Raw genomic sequence first — 23,171 nt, 5'->3', positions numbered from 1 at the left:
ACTCAGATAACTTTTTTACTATAAGATAATCCATTTAACTACTCTTCCAAATATTTAACCATGCGCAAAAGAAACAAGTTCCATTGGTGGAAAGATAAGAAGTTAGTGGGCAAAAGAAAAATACAATATTAGCAAGAAAGAATGGAAGACATAGCAAAGTGGTGAGGCGCAGTCGGTAGGTTATAGCGACAGATAGAATGTAGTAAATTAGGTTTTAGGTATAAAGTTGTTAAAATGCTTTAGACTTTCTAGGGATATTGCATTTGCATGCTTGGATGTGGAAGACAGCCAAAGCACACAATATCTCTACTCAAGTGTGAGAGTGAGAGTACAATATCTTATAGTATCACTGCGCTTTTGCTGTGTATGTGTATATCTTTGTGTGTTTGCATAATGGGCCACGTTGTAGGGACATCCATTTTCACTAGCCATGTGCTTCAACCACTCTTTGCTTTGAACACGTCTTGGCGATCACTATAAATACCCTTCAAACTTGTTCGAATATAATTCGTCTTCAAAGTTCTATCTTAATATGGCTTATATACAAAGAGTTCCCGTTGCTGTTTTCTTAGTGTTGTTGGCTTTAGGCGTGTGTTCTGCTAGAAGGGGTCTGCTTACTTTTGAGGCTGGAGGTGGTTATGGTTTAGGCCATGGCATTGTTGGTGGAGGCGGTGGAGGAGGATCTGGTGGTAGTGGTGGATATGGAGGAGGAAGTGGAGGTAGTGGTGGAGGAGGAGCTGGATATGGAGGCGAGCATGGAGTTGGATATGGTGGAGGGGGTGGGAATGGTGGTGGTGGAGGTTATGGTAATGGAGGAGAGCATGGTGGAGGTTATGGTGGAGGTGCAGGAGGTGGAGGTGGAGCTGGTGGTGGTGGAGAACATGGTGTAGCATATGGAGGAGGTGGTGGAAGTGGCGGTGGAGGTGGAGGTGGGTATGGTGCAGGAGGAGCTCAAGGAGGTGGATACGGCATTGGAGGAGGAGGTGGAAGTGGTGCAGGAGTAGAGCATGGTGGTAGTTATGGTGGTGGTCAAGGAGGTGGAGCTGGTGGAGGCTATGGCGGTGGGGGAGAGCATGGTGGTGCTTCTGGATACGGAGGTGGTGAAGGAGGAGGAGCTGGAGGAAGTTATGGGGGTGGAGGAGAGCATGGTGGTGCTTCTGGATACGGAGGTGGTGAAGGAGGAGGAGCTGGAGGAGGTTATGGTGGTGGAGGAGAGCATGGCGCTTCTGGACATGGAGGTGGTGCAGGAGGTGGTGCCGGAGGAGGTTATAGTGGTGGGGGAGAGCATGGTGCATCAGGCTATGGAGGTGGTGAAGGAGGTGGAGCCGGGGGAGGTTATGGTGGTGGGGGAGAGCATGGTGCTTCTGGCTACGGAGGAGGTGAAGGAGGTGGTGCTGGAGGAGGTTATGGTGGGGGAGGAGAGCATGGTGCTTCTGGTCACGGAGGTGGTGAAGGAGGTGGAGCCGGAGGAGGTTATGGTGGTGGGGCAGAGCATGGTGCTGGTTACGGCGGTGGTGAAGGAGGTGGTTCTGGCGGAGGCTATGGAGCTGGTGGAGAGCATGGCATTGGTTATGGAGCAGGCGGTGGAAGTGGAGGTGGAGGCGGAGCGGGCTATGGTGCTGGAGGGGCGCATGGAGGTGGATATGGAGGTGGAGGCGGAGCAGGTGGAGGGGCAGGAGGTGGAGCATATGGTGGCGCTGGAGGAGGCGGCCATGGTGGCGGAGCTGGATATGGAGAAGGTGGTGCACATGGTGGCTATTCACCCTAAGAACTAAAATATCAAAGTGTCCCCTTTGATGCATCAAGAATAAGTACTATATGTTATTATTAATAAAATCATATTCATAATTCATATTTATATTACAAGAGCGAGATTATCATCTCATGATTCATATGTAACAAAAATATTTCTACAATTATTAATTGTAATATTATGAAACTATTCTGAACTTTTGGCCTGCATTTCTTAGTATTATACTTTCTATAAAAGAAGTGGTAACATCTAAGTTACAAACATGACTTTATTAAAAGTTCCAAATAGATTGTTGTTTTTGTCATGCATGTCTCTACTTAATGTCTTGCCTTGATTCCTCAGAAACTGTCAACTGAGGTGTTGCAGACGAAGACATCGAAAACTCTCTAGAGCAGCTGTCATCGTTATGAATCATCGTCGGTTTGCTTTTGATCATATCAATCCTTCCATCTTCATTCATCATTAAAATGTTGCATGGAATTTTTTCAGCATAAAATTCTCGGTTCCTTCTATGAGATCTGTTTTAAATACCATTTCCTCACATTAATTACACAACATGAAATAACTAACACTGATTTCACTTCAATTCAATAAATACCAAACATAAGTTCGAACAATTAATCATCTAATGAATGTACCTATCAAACAACACCCATGTTGGACAAAGAGTGACAAGTTGTTCCACAACCAGCATTCGCAGAGGATAACCCATTACGATTTTCTTCTGTGGCACAACCTGAATTGAAATAATAATCAAGATTACTTCATAATGTGATATGATTTGTAAATGGTAAGTTTGTTTCGAAATATGATTCTAAAGTGGTAAATTTATTTAATACCCCGTATTTTCTGCAAAGATCTATGACTGCATGACACTTTAGATACTTATCCTTTCTGCACTCATTTTTCTCTTTCACTAGTGGTGGATCTTCCATCTCCACCATCCAAAAATCGTTTCTCGTTTTCGAAGACACTACAAAAAGTAATTACATAGTTTCACTTTCATGCACGGGGTATTTAGTATTAGGGAAAAGGAGTTAATGCAAGTGTTACTTCTATCAGAATGTAATCTTCATAACCATAGAATAGATATTTTGTGAAACAAATTATGTTTAATAAGATAACTAAATTAATTACACTCACAGGGAATGTTGAGCCATGGCATGACCCCAACAAGTGTGACGGCGCACTCTACGGTGACAACATTGTCAAGAGCCCATTGAAGAGGCTCTGTGGTGAACTCTGTCATTCCATCCATCACAACCACAACATGTTTGTTGGTGTTTTCTGTACTAGTAAAGTCATGATCAGGGAGATCATTCTCATGTGACTTCTTGTCCCATGCAAGAAGCTTCAACATTGTATGGTAAGAATATAGAAACTATAGCTCAGAAGTAATTCAAGTGCAGATGATAATAAGTAATTTATCGACTATCAATAAAAGAATGAATAGGGAAAGGGATTTATTGTAGGCATACAATTCCTTTTATAGAACTCAAACCTTCACTGCTCATAATACAATACAGACAAAGTGCTTGACATGATCAAGAGCTTGCTTAGTAATTGATGTCTTAAATGTTGTATTTATTAAAGAATGATTACATAGAAAATTCTTGCCCTCAGATATAATCAAGGTTCAATCTTGACAGTATCATTAATGTCAAGCTAATTGGTATTATATTAACTAGAAACTTAAACACCAAACTCCACCGAAGGTTGTGTACCAAGATGCAAATAAGCAAAAATTTGGCCTGGTAATAAACTATTGTATTAAAAATTTAACCATATTATTTGAAGTTGGGATGGAATATGCCTTAAATTGTTTTAGTACTATTACTCATCATCAATGCTGTCATTTCTAATATACCAAAACATCCTTGTCCACAATTACATTATGTATATGTTCTTTGCAGAATAGGAACAAGGGTTGTTGTGTAGTGACTATACAATTTGGCAAAGGTGTTGACAACTTTTAGCAATAAGACCACAGATAAAGGTATTTTTCACTAAAAAAAATCAAGTACATAATGCCTAAAGCCAAGGACTATTTATTGTGAAACTCTAGCTGCCGCAGAGTAGCCGCCATCAGAAGCATGGCTTGATTTCTTGCGAGCGCTGTTGTTTCCTTTGTCAGACAGCGATGAATCAGTGTGTTTTCTCTTGTTATCTGGGGAAGTCTTGTTTTGACTAGCATTAAGTAAGCCCATAAATACACCTCTCCTTGAACCAGGCATCTTCCTAAGATAAGAGATAGCCTCTTTTTTTCCAGGACTATTGGATGACTTATTTGACTTACTTGATGATGATTTTTTACTGCTCCCTTGATTCTCTGTCTTCACGTGATCGCGTGAGATCTGGAAACTCTTACCTGACAAATTCAACTCAAGGTTATCAAACAAAGTAAATCATTAGGTTAACAAGTGAAAAGACTATCAGAAAAAGTGTATCCAATTACCTGGAGTCTGAGAAGGGGGTGTGTTGGGAGGAGTAATAGAATTGAAAATATCATCCTCTTCCAAATCTAGAACACTCTGACTAGATTTGTTTTTATGAGCACTTTTATCAACATATGAACTCCCACCAGCCTTTGCAGTACTAGTCAAGCTGACACTATTCAGAGGCAGTGCTTTGGAGGTGATATCTTCCAATCTTTTCACATTAAGAGTTTTCTGATTTGATGGTCCAGCAGGAATTTGTTCACGGCGAGGAGAAGCATCAACGATGTCATCAATTTTAAGCAACTCACGACATTGCCGACTAGAATAATCCAACTTCTTTTCAGAAAAATTTTTGGAGTCCTCAGCCTCATTCACTTCAACATTTTCATTTGAAACAGGAGATGACTTATCCTGGCCATCAGTGATGTCTAAAACAGACTTGGGAGATGTATTCATCGTACTAAAATCCAGGGATGGAATTGTAGATTCTGCAAACTCTGAAAACCAAGGAGTATTTTGCTGTGCATAAAACAATATGTATGCTTCCTGAGACAGCACAGTCTTTTCTGATACCTTGGTAACCTGAATAATTTCAAGATACTACGTGTTAAATAAAAATATAAAAGAATGACAACTAGCCAATACAATTATTAAATAGGCACAATCTGTATGCAAAGGAGACCAAATCATGAACAAAAAATATGAAACTTGCAACAAATCATAAGTGAATATTTTCAAGCTATGGAAAGACTAGGATCCTAGGGAAAAATCTTGAAGAAACAACATATAAAGAATGCACCACGAAGACAACATCAACCTTTAGAATTAAACATATTTGTAAAAACAACTAAATCTCATTAAGTGGAACAAGTTTAGCAGATGCTACCTTTGAATCATCCAACTTATGCCATGTGTCTGGAGCAGTGCGAACAAAGCAGAAATAATGCCCCGAGTTAGATGAATATCCAATATGCACAACAACTGCATATAGATCATATTTCAATGGTACCTGTCAACATAAAAATGAGTCAAAACAAAGAATTTTCACAAGAGAAATGTATGTAGGGAAATAAAAACAAAACTCACATTATTGTTTTCATTCAAAATGGTGTAAGGCTGCAAGTCCAGCTCCAAAGGGAAATCGATATGCTTGTCAATCTTTTCAACAAAAATCCCATCTGTCTTAAACCTCTTTAAATGAAATGCAGCAATAGAAGGGGTCTGATTCAACATAAGCTGTTTCTCCATAGAAACTTCTTCATTGCAGCCCTCACATTTAAGCTTTTCATCAATGTTTTCCACCATAGTGAAAGATTCTAAAGCACTTGACAAAGAATCTACATTGTCTATTTCTAAACTCAAGTCAATCAATGGTTCCTTAGTGTCAGAGGAGCGGCCACAGGTACAACATCGGAGCTGAAACATAAAGACAAGGAAAATATAACCATTAGCAAACATACCATTCAAAATCAAAGGGAGACGGACAATTATTTAACAATGTGTTTCTCAGTTATACCTTGCTGACCAGACTTCCTCCAAAAACTTTGTTCACAATATTCTCACCCTCAAAACTTGGATCATTCTTCTTCAAGCTTAAAAAACATGAATCGAGTTTATCCAATGCACACTGCATAAATTCGTGTGCATCCTCTTGTTGATGTCTTCTAAACATAGAAGAAAAATCTGATACAGGTCATGGAACACAACAACAAAAAGTATAAAAGAAACTAACCTTCTACAGTATTAATTAAAGGTTCTATTTTCTTTTTGCCTTGCAAAAAAAATTAAAGGTTCTATTTCACAGACCAATAGTATAACAATCACTTCAAATTTTTACAAATTTTTACGAATTAATTGATGTCAGAATTATTAATCCTTCCATTCAAAAGATTGGTCACAGGCCTACCGAAAGACATAAAAAAAACAATGAATATAAGGATACGCTTCAAATTATCCACAAGTATCACAGGTGAGATAACAGTTCCAGTAGACTGCAAGGAATGTTGCATCTGGTAGCGGAAAGCACAAATGACGCAGTACCCATTATGACCTGAAATTCCCAATCTAGGTTAAAATCTTCAAGGAAAATAACATAACATATATATGTTTTAATCATGAAAACAATTAATGTTATTAACATTTAACCCCCCCAGAATCATATAACCCCATCGCATAATAACACGCTTTTAAATTTTTTTACCCATCAATCTAAACCTAAAATTAATAATATGAACGATGCTATTAAATTCAAACAAGGGCAACCCACCATCAGTAGAATGGTTGCACGAAAGAAGACCCTCAACTAGAGGCACTGTATGCGTGAAGCATTGCGTAATCGAGTTCAGAAAGCAAGTGTTCCCAAGGTTGGCCAGCCCAGCTCCCTGTTAAACAGATAAATCATCAACAAAAATTCAAAAACAAAAACATAAAACATATGGAGGTATGTCTGGTGTCTGACACATGAAAGTAAACAACAAAAACACAGTTAAATTCAATTATTCTACAATTGAGTAATAAGCCAGATCTAAATAAATGAAAATCAATGAAGGAAACACGTACAATCATCGACGGTGCAGCTTTAGAATCAGAGTCATAAACGTCATCCTTTGACGGTTCATCATCATACGACCAGCTATCATCGAGAGCATCCTCGGAAAACCATGGTTCCGGCAGCAAATCATCAGCAGGCGAGGCCGAATTGAGAGGTTGACAGTCAGGATCCAAGTCCTCCGGCAAAATAAATTCCGAATCGCCGTTGTATATCTCATAAGAGGCTGGCTGATCAAGATCCTCCTCCTCGGGTAGGATATTGAAAAGTGCCGCCATAATTTTGTCTTGCGTTGCCTGTTCATCAGAAGAGTTAACCGGAACACGGGACCGAACGGAACCTCCGCCAAGATCAGTCAACATAGGATTCACTCGATCGACTTCGAGTGATTCCGAAAGTGAACTCGCTCTAGAAGGAGAACTTGAGCAAGACATTGAAGTTTGAATGGAAGTTTCAAATTAGGGTTTAAAACAACGGTAGAAAAAACCTAAAAAAATAAACGGCTTAAATCAGAGAACGGAAATCGTTGAGTTTCGAAGACGCGAGATTTTTGAGAGAAAAATTAGTTTTAAAATTATGAGAAGAAAAATAGCGAAATTGGTTTCGGGAAAAGGGTTTTGTGAAGACGAAAAAGAAGAGGGAAGATGAAAAAGTTTAAAAGTGAAGAGAAAAATTTGAAAGAAGAGGGAAAATCCAAATGATTTGGCACCAAAATAAAAACTCGAGAAAAACGAAAACGACGCGCGCTCTTTCTCTTTCTCTCTCCAAATACCTCTCTGTGTAACCTCTCTAATGGACACTGTTATTAATTTGTTTTCTTCGATACTAATGAATGTGTCTAGGGCGATTTATATAAGGGTTTCATTTAATTTTTTTATTCATTGTTTTATTGATAAAATAGGGAATTAAGTGTATTTGGAATATCATTAGTAATTTTGCTTTTATATTCTAATTTTTTATGGTAAGTGACAGTTGTGATTTATCTTGGCGGAGAAGATTTTGAATAAATTAGGATATTTTTGATATAAGGTAAAAATATTAATTTAGTATTTTAAATAGAAATTTTATAAAATTGTTTAATATTTTTTAAAGATATTTTTTATTGTTTTTGTTTTGGATTGGGCCGCCACTTGGCCCAATCATGATGAAAGGCCCAAACCCTTCGTAGTCCAAGGTTAGGCTCAGCCTAGTTCCTCGTCTCGAGGGACTTCGACTCTACCTGTACGTCGAGCGTAAGCTACACTACGTCTGACCCGACACATCCACAGGCACCTCAGACAGCGCTATAGATCGAGCAGGATCTCCATGGTGTCGCGGGCAAGCGCACCCGGCGAGCACCTTCTCCTATCCTTTAGGCCGAGTGTTAGACGATAAGGTGGATCAAGAGGGGGTGAATAGATCCCTTATTTTCAATAAACACTTTGAAATTTAAAACTTTAGTGCCCCGAAAAGAAAAATATCGTCTAGAATGACCTTAGTTATTGGAAGCCGGATATATGTAGACCAATGAAAAAGCAATGAAATTGAATATAGCACTTGACAAAATTATCAACTAGTCACACAACACAATAATCGTAATTACTCACAATTAACTGTTTGTTAGAAATAGTAGCAATGGTTTGTGTTTGCTATTTTGTCAAACACTTGGGGAGCGAATTGTCACCGACTTTCAACACTACACAAATACACAAAAATTGCCACGCACAAAATGAAAGTAAATTGCAATAACGAAAAAGAACAAGAGATTTGTTTAGGCAGTTTCCCTTGTCGTCCTCGCGTAGGGTACGTCTGCCCCCAATTCCAAATAGAATTAGGATAAATTGTATTAAATACAAATTGTTCACAAGAGAAGAAGTTACCAATCACCAACTACAATTATGCAGTAAAATTGAAATTAAAATCTTCTCTCCCCTTGATTTGAGATGACCAAGTGATTGTTGACGATCTTTGTTGAACCTCTGATTATAGCTACCTTGTTGAAAATCCAAATCGATTCTCAAACCCTCTGCTCGACTGATTCAATCTCAAGACTTCGACCTTGATTCTTCCTTCTCTATCCTCCGGTTGTTGCTAGCTTGTTGAGTGAAATACCTTTCCCTCAAATCCTTAAGCACGACTGAATATTTGTGAAGCGAAGCAATCGTCAAACCCCCCCAAATCACACTTGATCTTGGAGAACAATACCCTAAGGTTTTGTTCAAGAAAAACCCACGAACTCTCAACTCGAACAAGAAGCGGATATACTGTCGAACCTTAACGCACGTTCCTCACCTTGATTGATAAAGATTGTTATGTGTGATTATCAATCGATGAGTGAAAGGTTGAAGATGATGAGAGCTTTGTGTCTATTTTCACTTTTCTTGTTGTGAAATAACCAAATGAATCATTTATATGTCATGTGGAGCTAAAGCAATAGAAAACAGGAAAAAACAGCTTTTCACAGCGACATGTCGACCTGAGCAACTGAGAGGGTCGACCTGAGCAAACTCGTCGCTTCAGCAGAAAAAGAAAAACTTGTTATGTGTTGACCTAAGCATTGTATGCGTCGACCTAAGGCTTTCATGCGTCGACCTAAGGGTCGACCTGAGCAAACCCGAGGTCTACTAAAAAATCCTTGCGTCAACCTAAACAGGGCCATGCATCGATGCATGTTGTCCCAACAAAGATTCCAGGATGAGTCGACCTGAGGGTCGACCTGTGCATACCCGTGACTCCCCCAAATTTCCATGCGTCGACCTGAAGGATCTGTAAGTCGACCTGAAGACCTCAAGTTACCAAAAACATCAATTCTTTAGTATGAGGGTCGACCTGAGCCCTGTGTAGGTCGACCTATACCTCTTGAACACCCAAAAATACCAATTTTGAGATTCTTAATGCTTCCTACTTTATCCTGTTGGTTTGAGGCACATCCATACTTGAATTGCAAGTTTTGACATCACTTAAAACACAACCTTGCCCTCACATACTCCCCCTTTTTTATGATGGCAAAACTTGTTCTTATGAGTCAAGACTCCCTCCCCCTATCTTGATGCACTCTCTTCCACAACCTTTATGAACACAACAAGCAATCAAATGGAGATAAACACTCCCCCTATCTTGGTGCACTCTCTCAAGTGATTTGCATGACTTTTCTTTAGCTATCAATTGTTGACTATTCTTGACTTCCATTTCTTTAATTGCTTCTCCCCCTTTGACAACATTAAAAAGAAGATCAAGCAACTAGTTATATTTGATATAGATAGAATTCATTATAGATTACACCATTATCAACCTTGCATTCAATAACTCTAACTATCAATCACATAAAAGGAAGTTAGAGAAGAGATTTAAAACTAAGGAAATAACATAAATAGCACATCCAAGGTTTGAGCATACGCTCGATGTTCAGGCTTACAAACACACAGTAAGTAATAAAAGACACAGATGCATAACATTACATTTCAACAAAACAAACAAAGGTTCACATATTATGCAAGATACAAAATCAAGGAAATAGCTTTAGTCTTGTTCATTCTCATTTCCATCTTGGGTTGCGGGATTTTGAGGTTGGTGGAGAGGATATTGTTGCATGAAGTTGTCTGTGAATGAGTTGAAGTTGTTGGTGAAATTGTTGGCTTGAGACTCCATCATACCATACAGTGTGTCGTACCGTTGATCTTGAAGAGTGGAGTAAGCCGAGAATTGAGCACTTTGCTCCTCAATCCGGTTGGACATAGTGGATAAATGCTCATTCATGAGGGTTGAGTTTTCAACTTGTTGGAGACGCATGGCCTCAAGCATATTGACAATATGAGCATTGTTACCTTCTTGGTCTTCATCTCCATCTTCCCCCATTGTTTCATCTGTGAATGCAAGCTTCTACAATACTATGTTTTGATGAAGACAACTATCATAAGTATGCATCAATAAAGGATGAGCAAAAAGATCAAATAAGCTATGGATCAAGATTGCAACTTTCATGAAGATTAGCTTTGGTTGATTGATCTTCAGATCATAATGGTACAAGTTAAATACTTTTACATTTGATATTTTTTAGTGCTCAAAAATCATATAAACTTTCATTCATACATACTCAAACTTATATATGCATGCCATAAGTTTCACTCCAAAGTAAACTCTTGTTGAAACCTTTTTCAAAGTCTAAATCCTAAATAAAGGTTTTAGGAACCGGGTTGTCCCAGGCAGGAACCGGTTCCTACTGAACCAGTGTGTCTCTTCTTGTTAAAATCTGTCCCAAACGAATTCATCTTTCAAACCTTTAACCATTGCATTGTTCTATCAATATGCAACCATTCTAAGAGGCATATAGTCACCTATAAATAACATAATCTTCAGATTTAAATCTCACCTCTTTCATTACAATTTACCACATTTTTGATCATATATTTTCATCATATATTTGCATACAAGTGTTTCATACTTGAACTTTCATTGAAACTTTTTCTACACATTGTTAGAAAAGTTTCTCATTCATACATAAACACTTGAGCACTATATTATATCAGTGTAAATTGTTTTGCTTGAAAGAGAAGATCAATCTTATAGATTGATATATGTTCATCAACTTTCTACTCAAAATATATTTTGTTATTTTTGACTTGCTATCCAAGATTGTTGGAAGTAAGGGTTATTGATTAGTGAGAGGATTGTTCTCATAATCAAGATAGTAAATCCAAGAGGATTGTTCTTGGTGGTTGAAATCTTGTTGTCCAGGATTGTTGGAAACAAGTTAGTGAAAAATCCAAGAGGATTGTTCTTGGTAGTTTTGTTAGAAGATTGTAGGAGGAGTCTTGGTATAGGCTTGTACAAAGATCTAACAATAGTAAAATCTCTTTCGTGTTTGAAAGGGGACTGGAGTACTCTCGGATTGTGAGGGGAACCAGTATACATCATTGTGTTCTTTACTTTTCCGCAATTTACCGCTTTCATCACTATTATCAAGAAAAGAAAAGAACCATTCAAAAGCCTTCAAACACTTAACCAGAAAAATAAGTACAAGTATTCTAAAAACCGGATAAATCTTTGAAAACCTAATTCACCCCCCCTCTTAGGCACACTCTTAAATTTACAATTGGCATCAGAGCAAGTTATAGGTAACTTGTTCCTAAAGATCCAGAATGGCTTCCGCAAATCAGAATCCAGTTTTTAGAGATGGTGGTAGTAACAACAAGCCTCCATTATTTTGTGGTGAATACTTTGACTTTTGGAAAATCCAAATGAAGGCTCACTTAGAAGCAAAAGGAGAAGAAGTATGGGAAGCAGTCCAAAATGGTCCCTTTGTTCCTACAACTATTGTCGATGGTGTTGAATCAACAAAGCTTAAAGTTTCATGGAACGATGATGATAGAAGGAAAGTTCTTGCTGACAAAAAGGCGATCAGTCTTCTTCATGGTGCTCTTAGTATGGATGAATTCTTCCGAATATCAACATGTACAACATCAAAGGAAATTTGGGATACTCTTGTAGAAACTCATGAAGGTACCGCTGAAGTTAAAAGATCAAGATTGAATACCTTAAGCCAAGAGTACGAACTTTTTAGAATGAAGCCCAGAGAAACTATTCTCGAATTGCAAAAACGATTCGTTCATTTGACAAATCACTTGAAGGCACTCGGTAAGACTCTCCCTACCGAAGAACTAAATTTAAAGGTGCTCAGATCTTTAACAAGAGAATGGCAACCAAAAGTAACGGCGATATCTGAGAAAAAGAATCTATCAAAGATGACTTCCGCAACCCTGTTCGGTAAACTTCAAGAATATGAAACAGAACTTGGAAGACTTGAAACGCATGAAATTCAAATGAAAGATTCAAAAAATATTGCCTTGAAGACAAGAGTCAAGCATCATGATAGCAATCAAGAGGATGAATCCACTAGTGAAGAAGATAATGAGTTTATCAAAAAGTTTGAAAAATTTCTAAGAAAAGAAAAGAAAAAGGAGATCATTAAAGATGAAGTACCAACAAGAAAGATTAAATGCTTTGAATGTGGAGAAAGAGGACATGTCAAAAGTGAATGCCATAAACTTGAAAAGAAGAACAAATATCTCAAGAAAAATAAGGATAAAAAATCAAAGAAAGCATATGTAGCATGGGATGACAATGAAATAAGTTCATCTTCAGATGAAGAACATGCGAATCTTGTATTGGTAGCAACACATCATTCTGATGATGAAGACAATGAGGTTAGTAATGAATTTTCTCTTTTTGATAATGATGTTCAAGATGCTATAAATGAATTGTTAAATGAGTGCAAAATTCTCTATAAAACTATCTCATCTCAAAAGAAAATAATATCATCTTTAGAAGAGAAGGTTAAGATAATAGAAGAAAAAGATGACAAAGAAAAAATGATTAGTGTTCAAGAAGATAGTGTTGCATGCAAGAATTGTGAATCACTTTCTGTTCAAATTGTTCAATTAAAGAGAGTCCTTGAAAGGTATGAAAAAGGACAAATTGGGTTGAAAGGTGTCCTTAGGCAACAAAGATTCCCTAATGATAAAAGTGGTCTTGGATATACAAAGTCTAAACCAAGTACTAGTAAAACTATCTTTGTAAAGGCAAGTGAACAATTCAACAAATTGGATAAAGCACAAAAGGTTCATCATCATCCTAAAAGGTTTCCTAAAAAGAAACCATATGTTCCTAGATATAGAAGTAACTTTGAACCTACTTGTTTTTATTGTGGTATTATTGGTCACACACCCAATGCCTGTTATGTAAGGAACTTTAGTGTTCCTAGTGGACATTATGTATGGGTGAAGAAAGGAACTAACTATGATGGACCCAAAGCCACTTGGGTACCAAATCAAACTTAATTTGTTTTGTAGGTTTGCTTGAGGACCACTTAAAATCTATGGTGTTTTTATCAAGTGGTGGTTCTAAGCATTTGACGGGAGACATGAACTAACTTTCAAATCTAGTTTTTAAGTCCAAGGGTGATTTCACATATGGAGAATACCTTAAAGGAAGAATTCTTGGCATTGACAAAGTTGGAGCACTAACTTTCATATCCATTGAGGATGTACTTTATGTTGAAAGACTAAAGCAAAATCTTCTAAGCAAAAGTCAACTTTGTGACAAAAGCTTCAAGATCAAATTCACTAAGGAAGAATGCTTGATCATTGATGAAGTCACCAATGAGGTAAAACTCATAGGTAAAGAATTATTTGTGCTCATATTTTATAATAATTTATCTTTTTCCCATCCTTTTTGATAATGACAAAGGGGGAGAAGATATTTGTGTATATGTGTATGCTTGCTTGTACCTAACATTTGCAGCCATAAAGAAATAATATTTCTCAAGAATCAAGGGAGAGCTTTGATCAAGGGGGAGTTATCAAATTTAGGGGGAGCATTCACATAAGAGTATTACACTTCATATTTCAAAGGTTGTCATCATCAAAAAGGGGGAGAATGTGAATGCAAGCTTCTACAATACTATGTTTTGATGAAGACAACTATCATAAGTATGCATCAATAAAGGATGAGCAAAAAGATCAAATAAGCTATGGATCAAGATTGCAACTTTCATGAAGATTAGCTTTGGTTGATTGATCTTCAGATCATAATGGTACAAGTTAAATACTTTTACATTTGATATTTTTTAGTGCTCAAAAATCATATAAACTTTCATTCATACATACTCAAACTTATATATGCATGCCATAAGTTTCACTCCAAAGTAAACTCTTGTTGAAACCTTTTTCAAAGTCTAAATCCTAAATAAAGGTTTTAGGAACCGGGTTGTCCCAGGCAGGAACCGGTTCCTACTGAACCAGTGTGTCTCTTCTTGTTAAAATCTGTCCCAAACGAATTCATCTTTCAAACCTTTAACCATTGCATTGTTCTATCAATATGCAACCATTCTAAGAGGCATATAGTCACCTATAAATAACATAATCTTCAGATTTAAATCTCACCTCTTTCATTACAATTTACCACATTTTTGATCATATATTTTCATCATATATTTGCATACAAGTGTTTCATACTTGAACTTTCATTGAAACTTTTTCTACACATTGTTAGAAAAGTTTCTCATTCATACATAAACACTTGAGCACTATATTATATCAGTGTAAATTGTTTTGCTTGAAAGAGAAGATCAATCTTATAGATTGATATATGTTCATCAACTTTCTACTCAAAATATATTTTGTTATTTTTGACTTGCTATCCAAGATTGTTGGAAGTAAGGGTTATTGATTAGTGAGAGGATTGTTCTCATAATCAAGATAGTAAATCCAAGAGGATTGTTCTTGGTGGTTGAAATCTTGTTGTCCAGGATTGTTGGAAACAAGTTAGTGAAAAATCCAAGAGGATTGTTCTTGGTAGTTTTGTTAGAAGATTGTAGGAGGAGTCTTGGTATAGGCTTGTACAAAGATCTAACAATAGTAAAATCTCTTTCGTGTTTGAAAGGGGACTGGAGTACTCTCGGATTGTGAGGGGAACCAGTATACATCATTGTGTTCTTTACTTTTCCGCAATTTACCGCTTTCATCACTATTATCAAGAAAAGAAAAGAACCATTCAAAAGCCTTCAAACACTTAACCAGAAAAATAAGTACAAGTATTCTAAAAACCGGATAAATCTTTGAAAACCTAATTCACCCCCCCTCTTAGGCACACTCTTAAATTTACATCATCTTCCTCACCCCCAATGTTTTCAATTTCATTTTCCTCATCACTATCACCTCTTCGTTGACCAGCATTGTTGCTTCTCACAAAGTACTTATACCTACCTTAGCTTCCATCCCACACATGACCCATCATGGTCAACGTTTTCTGAGTGAATTCCTGATCCATAGGAATTTTCAACAAAGGAAGGTTTGGGATAGTGATATTTGCCTTGTTAAGCACCAGTTGAATGAAGGAGGCATAACTCAAAGTTGTCCCCCTACTTGATTCTTTCAAGTCGAACATGCGCCTCATAAAGTAGTAAGGCCAGTTTATCCGAATTCCATTCTTGATGAACCATACCAAATTAACTTCAGACTGATCAACACGTGAGTATCCACCCTGTTTAGGACGAATAATACGAGATACAACCCATTGTAGGATACGATCAAGTGGCTTTAAAACACCCGTAGTAACCGATTTTGGAAAGAAGTCACTGTTGACAATATTTTCAACATAAGGGCGCTTCAGCATAGAACTCAAAGCGACCCTATAGTTGTACTCACCCACATGTCTGGTGTAATACGGTGGGAGAACTGACTTTTAAAAATGTTGCGGATAGCAAGAGTCGCCACCGACTTTTATTTTATCCAATTGGAAAGGCTAAAAGAACAAAAAAAGACCTTTTAAAAAGACTTTGAGTTCGGGGGGTAAGTTATACAAATGGAAGGTGTAAGCACCCTTTGTATCCATGGTTATCCATGGGCTCTTAATTGCTTAGCTCACTTTTGAATGTTTGAATTGTTTGAAAGTAAGTGTGAATTGGAAAAAGAATTGTTAAGGAATTTAGTTTGTAAATAAGCGTAGCTTTCATACCTGTTAGTTGAAGATTTCGTTTTGCAAATATGATCCTTCGAAGGGTGAATACTCGAAGGAGGATGGTTGCTGATGACCGTCTTTGAAGATAAAATGGCTCCTGATGGCCATGTTTCGAGGATGAAGAATTTTAAGTCATAACGAAGATAGTGAATGCTGAAACTAGTAGGAGTGTATATCTTCGAGACTTAGACAAATTTTACGAGATATGTTAAGTACTGATGCTTAGCGTGTTTTCGTGGTATTTTAATGTTAAGTTATATTGCCACGCGTCGAAGGAGGATTCAGGCGGGAGGATTTGAAATTCGAAGAAGTTTGCATAACTGTCTAGAGACAGATGGCTTTCCGAGGATTCTCATGAGAAATGTGGCATTAGATTAGCGTAGGACCGTTAAGGTCGAAACTAGTATAAATAAGGGTTCTAATGTTAGGATTCAGTGTGTTCATTTTGTACAAATTACTCACATATTACTCAAGTATCAAGTGTTAAGAGAAAGAGTTCGCTGAGAAATGTACGTATGACACCACCACCATTTTAATACATGTGTATTTTCCTTTATTTTCAAGTATCTTTCGATATTATTGCATTTCGTTTACTTCCTGCCATTTACATTCCTGCACTCTTTATTTTCATGTTATTTATCTTTGAAATATTTAACATTTATGCACTTTAAGATTCTTGCACTTTTACAGTTTTTGTCTTATGTTTTATCTTGACTTACCTTTCGCCGAAGTTATATTTACGTGTATAACAAAGTGATTACTAACCTTTATTGTTTCGATTGATTAATTCTTATTTTCAAGACAAATCACAAACATGGTTCGAATCATCATAAATAACAATCTTTTTGACTATGTCCTAGGATCAATCTAGTCGATCCTACGAGTAACCAAATCATATTTATTATAATTTGGAAGACTAGCAGTTGTTTACTGGAAATCACCGTAAACAAATTGGCACGCCCAGTGGGACAATGTCAAGCAGATTGTTTTTAATCAATTGTTTTATTTTGTCTAGACAATATCAAGACCCTGTATGAACCTTAGGAACGGTAAATTAACAAACAGTGCACAACCGATTCCCAAACGAAGGTACAACAAGAAAATGGTCGTCACGACCAGTGCAATGGGAGATCAAGATCCCCCATAAGGCTCAGGATCAGGAGCGGCAAATTCTACGCATGTTTCGACTTCTACTCAAGGAGCGCGGGATACACCGGGTCCAAATGGATCGAGACCCACGGATAGTTCCCAGGCTATACCTGAGAATAATACAGGACCATCAGGGACTATTCCAGTTTCAGTGTCGACTACCACACCTTCATCCACAAGCGCAAACGAGATACCACTTTTCTCGACAAATGCTGCAAATAACTTATTCAACCCAGGGTCGAACTCTGCGTTCGAATGGAGGCCAAACTACCCATACGGAATGCCATATCCATATGGAACAGGCGTACAAGGGGCAGGACCTACATATGCTACAACTAACAATGCGACGTTTTCGCCAAATGTTGGCTCAGTGGGTCGAAGTGCACAAAATACTGGCTTCTCTGCCCAAATACCCAATTTTACCACAAGTAATCAAGCAGCATTTCGACAAGAAATGGATGCAAGCAACCATGATATGTTAGGGGTCCTGGCCAAGGAACTGGCTTCAATTTTGAACCCACTAGCAACAAATATTACTAGTACGAATCGAGAGAATGTGGAGATTTTCCAAAAGATATCATCTCAAATGAATCGAATGGCAGATTTCATGGGAGTTCCACACCCTAAACGAAAGGACAAGCAGCCCTTGTATCGAGAAGAAGGAACCATTATGGAACGTATTCAAGATGTGGTCCCTCCGTCTAGGACAACCACTAATAATGTAGTTGCCCCACAAAGAACAGCGGCAATTGAAGGGAACCAATTAATAGATTTGGAGGCTTCGAATCAAAGAGTTGTTCCCGTTCAACAGGAAATGGAGGAAGTAAGACCCAGATTAAGGATAGTGGGTAGGAACGAACATCCAGATGAAATCGTTCAGAGAGTTAGAAGAGAAAATCTGGCTACGGAAAATAACTTAACTGCCATGATAGGAAGGGTTATGGCCAATAACGGCCTTAGTACTGGACTTCGACGTCCAAATTATACATCCCCCATATCAGATTATATCATGCAGACAGAGTTACCTAGAGGAACTAAAGTACCCAAGTTCACAAAGTTTTCAGGCGAAACTAGCGAGTCAACTGTGGAACATATTGCCAGATACCTGACAGAAGCAGGAGACTTAGCAGGGAACAAGGATTTAAGGATCAAATATTTCCCTAGTTCCCTAACAAAGAATGCTTTTATTTGGTTCACTACTTTACCACCAAATTCGATAGATGCTTGGGCACACTTAGAAAGGTTGTTCCATGAACAGTTCTACATGGGCCAAACCAAGATAAGTCTGAAAGAATTGGCCAGCATTAAGAGGAAGTTTACATAACCAATTGATGATTACCTTAATAGGTTCCGACTGTTGAAATCAAGGTGTTTCATAACAGTCCCATAGCATGAATTGGTCGAAATGGCTGCCGGTGGTCTAGATTATTCAATTACAAAGAAACTAGATACTCAGTACCTTAGGGATATGGCCCAGTTGGCAGATAGGGTTCGACAAGTCGAACGTTTGAAAGCAGAAAAAGCTAGGGAAAACAAGGGATATAAAAAGGAAAGGGTAGCATACGTCGAGGCGGAAGACGCTGATGACGAATCTTTCAGCGACTCATACGGCAGAGAAGAGGTCGAAATAGATTTAGCCGAACTGAAAGAAGCGCCACCTTATGCTTGCAAATTACTCAATCCTGCAAATGGAAAAAACCTAGTAGAAAACGATAAGAACGATAGATTCCCTAAGAAAACTTACACATTCGACGTCACTAAGTGTGACGAAATATTTGATTTACTAGTAAAAGATGGCCAAATGATACTGCCTCCAAATTCCAAAATTCCTCCGTTAGAACAACGGAAGAAGAGAGGCTTTTGTAAATATCATGGTTTTTTGGGCCATAAAACCTCACAATGTTTTCTTTTCAGGGATCTAATTCAAAACGCTATCAAGGATGGACGTTTGAAGTTTGCTGACAAGACTAAGAGTCACATGAAGGTCGACACAAATCCTTTGAACATTGCTGACGCTAGCCTGTGTGAACCTCTGGATGTTACAATGGTAGAGCTATCTGAGGTAGACATTGCGAAAGCTGAAATAATGTTAACCGGAAAGCAGGCTACTGAAAGCCTAAATGACGATGCGGTCTTCAATACTGATATTGAAGAATCCTCCAAGACAGAGATAACTGAAGTTTCGAGAGAAAAAACCAGTGAGGCCACTGAAGACCTCAGGGTAAAACTTCAGCAAATCCAGATTTCTGAAGCCCCTCCAGCAGTTGTTAACATGGTCAGTGCCAGACGACCAGTGTCTGAATTTGGCGAATTGGAGACATGGTTGACAAGGCAAAAGGGAAACATTGAAATTCCTCCAAGAGGGGAAAGCCTCAAAGATTATCTCTGGAATTTCCATGAAAAGAATGGCGGAAAACAATGGATGTGTCCAAGGTGTTCGATCATGCTGAATCGAAGGGTCGAAGCCAACTTCGAAAGGGCTCGACGCGAAAGATGGGAACACCCCGGGAGAGAACCAAACCCTTTGCTACAAGTGTACCCAAAGATGGAAGAAAGCTTAGTGGGATTTTTGGTTAGATGTCACAGGGAAAACACTGAAGTTGCACTGTGTCCCAGATGTGGAGCAGTCTATGACGAAATGCTGGCACGATCATTCGAGAGGGTGTACTGCTACATGGGTCGAGAAACTCAGGGATTACGTCCTAACCTGTATGGTTTCAATATATGGACCCCAACGAAGAGACCTGACAGCCCACATCCTAGGGCTCGAAGGGTAACATTCAAAGTCCCTGCAGATGTACCCAGGGACAGATGGGTGCAAGCTGGTGCAAGAACCAACAAATGGCGAAGTTGGGACCAAGGAGGAAGGACTGCAATGGCATATAGGAAGCAATTTCAAACCTCAAATCGAGAGATGTATCGGTTGGAGAATTACAAGGGAAAAAATCCTATGTCCAGATCCCAGTGGAGAAGGCACCGGAGAATGAAAAAGGCTCAAAGAGAATACAGACCAAGAGAAGCTGGAGAGTCTAGTAGCAACCAAGCCCCACACCAGGGGGCAAAGGCAAGCAAATCTCCGATGGAACGCAGACTATTCGAAGCCGAAAAGATTTTAGAAGAAGAAGAAAAGATGCATTCCAGTCCTTGGAAGGAAGAGGATAGAATGACAAATGATTTCGATTCTGATGGGGTGTCATCTATAAACCTCAACTGCAACATTGTGTCTGTACTCCCTCATGAGTTTAATCAGGAAACTGAAGTTGAAGACTGCGAAGAGGCTGATATCGAAGAAATGGCGAAACACAGACCTGTGTGTTACTATGTTCTAAACAACGGTGCAGTTGAAGAGCAAAACGCTTTCTTCGAGAGGCCCGATGAAGGTATGCGAAATCATTTGAAACCACTCTACATAAGGGCTAAAATTGAAAATGTTGGCATTAATAAAGTCCTAGTAGATGGGGGGCAGCAGTGAACCTAATGCCCCAATACATGCTGAAAAGAATTGGTATGTTCGATACCGATATAAGGCCACACAACATGGTTTTATCTAACTATTAAGGCAAGATAGGACCGACACTGGGAGTTGTTCAGGTGAATTTAACAGTTGGCTCAGTCACGAGGCCAACTATGTTTATGGTTATACCAGCAAAAGCAAACTACAACCTTTTGCTCGGAAGAGAATGGAGCCACGGAGTTGCAGTTGTGCCATCGACAATGCATCAAAGGGTAATCATTTGGAGAGAAGATGGTATAGTAGAGAATATTGAAGGGGATCAGAGTTACTATATGGATGAAGTTAATCAAGTTAATAAAACTAACTTCGATAGGAACTTGGCAAACATAGGACCTTGTCATGCTGCAGAAGAGATGTATACCCCAAATAAAAATGCGTTGTACTACTTAACTCTACACCCAAATGGGTTCCAGTGGGACAGGGAAATAATGGATGGCCCAACAGATACAGCACCATTGGAGAATTATCCAACAATACGGCCAACAGGCTGGGATGATGACATTAATAATGTCTGAGTTTTCTTTCTTCGAAAAGATTTCGGCTTACGTAGCCGAGAACAAAAGAAAGGCGGCTCTCGAAGCCGAATTACCAATGATCAACACAGTCCTAACCAAAAGAGAAATGACAGATTCAGAGGTACATATGAGCCCTAAATCCCTTGAAGATCTGGTTCAAGTCAAAGAGATCCTAGGAGAAGGATCGAATCAGAGGTTAGACGCAATTTACGATGAAGAGCCTCTGGGATTCGAAAAGGACCCAATGGCATCAAATATAAAGATGTTAGCCCAAGATCCACTCGAAGAAGTAAATCTTGGAGACGAGGGTCAAAAGAGGATAACGTACATCAGCGCAAAATTAGAACCGGCACTAAAAGCAACGGTCATCAAATTGTTGAAAGAAAACAAAGATTGTTTTGCTTGGGATTACGACGAGATGCCTGGTCTGGGAAGATACTTGGTCGAACTAAAGTTACCAATAAAAGAAGGAAAGAAACCTATAAAGCAAACTCCCAGAAGGTTCGCGCTAGAGATTCATTCAAAGATTAAAGCAGAGGTCGAAAGACTTCTACGTTGCAAGTTCATCCAAACCACAAGGTATGTTGAATGGATTGCTAATATAGTACCTGTAATTAAAAAGAATGGTTCATTAAGAGTATGCATAGATTTTCGTGATCTGAATGCAGCCACCCCTAAAGATGAATATTCCATGCCTGTGGCAGAAATGCTAGTAGACTCAGTAGTAGGCTTCGAGTATTTAAGCATGTTGGATGGATATTCTGGATATAATCAGATCTTCATTGCAGAAGAGGATGTGTCCAAAACGGCTTTTCGTTGCCCAGGGGCAATAGGCACCTATGAGTGGGTTGTAATGCCTTTCGGTTTAAAAAATGTCGGGGCAACCTATCAAAGAGCAATGAATTCTATATTCCATGATTTTATAGAAACATTCATGCAGGTTTACATAGATGACATTGTGGTGAAGTCTACTTCAGATTTCAGTCATCTCGATCATCTAAGCCAATCATTCAAAAGAATGAGAAAACATGGCTTGAAGATGAATCCCCTCAAATGTGCTTTCTTTGTGCAGGCAGGTGATCTCTCGGGTTTCCTAGTCCACAAAAAAGGAATAGAAATCAACCAAAATAAGACAAAGGCTATAATGGAAACCAGGCCTCCATCCACGAAGAAAGAACTACAGTCTTTATTGGGGAAGATAAACTTCTTAAGGAGATTTATCTCTAATTTGAGTGGACGCACGCAAGCCTTCTCACTTCTACTACGACTCAAGCAAGGAAAGTTTGAATGGCGTGCGGAATATCAAGAAGCTTTTGATAAAATCAAGCAATACTTGATTCATCCACCAATTCTGTCTCCCCCAAATGGAAAGAAACACATGCGCCTATTGTGGACCGTCCTTTCGGGCTATACCCCTCCGTGGGTGGGATACGTGAACTGACTCTTTTTTGTCGATCGGACGCTTTCGCGTCGCTTTTGAAAAAAAGTTTACAGAGTCGCCACCGACCTTTTATTTTATCCAATGAAGGAAAGGTTTATAAAAGAAACAGAAAAAAGACCTTTGAGAGATTCTGGGTAAGGGGGTAGGTTATACAAAGGGAAGGTGTTAGCACCCTTTGTATCCATGGTTATCCATGGGCTCTTTAGTTTGCTTAGCTCATTTGCTTTACTTTTCAATTGATTCGGAATGCTTTACCTGTGTTTTTGAAATACCTTTGCAAATAGAATTTGTAATGATCCTTGTGCGGATATATACAAA

The 23,171-nt window shown here is 38.5% G+C and overlaps 2 protein-coding genes across 2 annotated transcripts; one reads left to right on the top strand and one right to left on the bottom strand.

Moving 5' to 3' along the window:
• The first annotated feature begins 262 nt into the window (after positions 1-262).
• Positions 263-1,949, top strand: LOC131646607 (glycine-rich cell wall structural protein 1.8-like). Its single transcript, XM_058916605.1, has one exon. It carries the CDS (start codon positions 533-535, stop codon positions 1,766-1,768), a length of 1,236 nt encoding a protein of 411 aa, XP_058772588.1. The 5' UTR covers positions 263-532; the 3' UTR covers positions 1,769-1,949.
• Positions 1,950-3,593: 1,644 nt separating this feature from the next.
• Positions 3,594-7,543, bottom strand: LOC131646606 (ubiquitin carboxyl-terminal hydrolase 20-like). Its single transcript, XM_058916604.1, has 8 exons — positions 6,751-7,543; positions 6,458-6,572; positions 6,134-6,241; positions 5,708-5,874; positions 5,278-5,607; positions 5,078-5,200; positions 4,209-4,773; positions 3,594-4,121 (listed from the first exon to the last, which is right to left on the bottom strand). The coding sequence occupies exons 1-8, from the start codon at positions 7,171-7,173 to the stop codon at positions 3,802-3,804; spliced, it is 2,151 nt and encodes a 716-aa protein (XP_058772587.1). The 5' UTR covers positions 7,174-7,543; the 3' UTR covers positions 3,594-3,801.
• Between the last annotated feature and the right edge of the window lie 15,628 nt (positions 7,544-23,171).

The sequence above is a fragment of the Vicia villosa genome, linkage group LG2 (assembly GCF_029867415.1).
Source record: "Vicia villosa cultivar HV-30 ecotype Madison, WI linkage group LG2, Vvil1.0, whole genome shotgun sequence".
NCBI classification, from domain to species: Eukaryota; Viridiplantae; Streptophyta; class Magnoliopsida; order Fabales; family Fabaceae; genus Vicia; species Vicia villosa.
This window is presented reverse-complemented; position numbering and strand designations above follow the sequence as displayed.

Excerpts from the sequence above, each read along its gene's own strand:
- LOC131646607 (XM_058916605.1), top strand. The coding sequence starts at position 533 with ATGGCTTATATACAAAGAGTTCCCGTTGCTGTTTTCTTAGTGTTGTTG.
- LOC131646606 (XM_058916604.1), bottom strand. The coding sequence starts at position 7,173 with ATGTCTTGCTCAAGTTCTCCTTCTAGAGCGAGTTCACTTTCGGAATCA. Across the intron at positions 4,774-5,077 it reads ATAAGTTGGATGATTCAAAG|GTTACCAAGGTATCAGAAAA; the intron begins GTAGCATCTGCT and ends GAAATTATTCAG. Across the intron at positions 4,122-4,208 it reads ACCCCCTTCTCAGACTCCAG|GTAAGAGTTTCCAGATCTCA; the intron begins GTAATTGGATAC and ends TGAATTTGTCAG.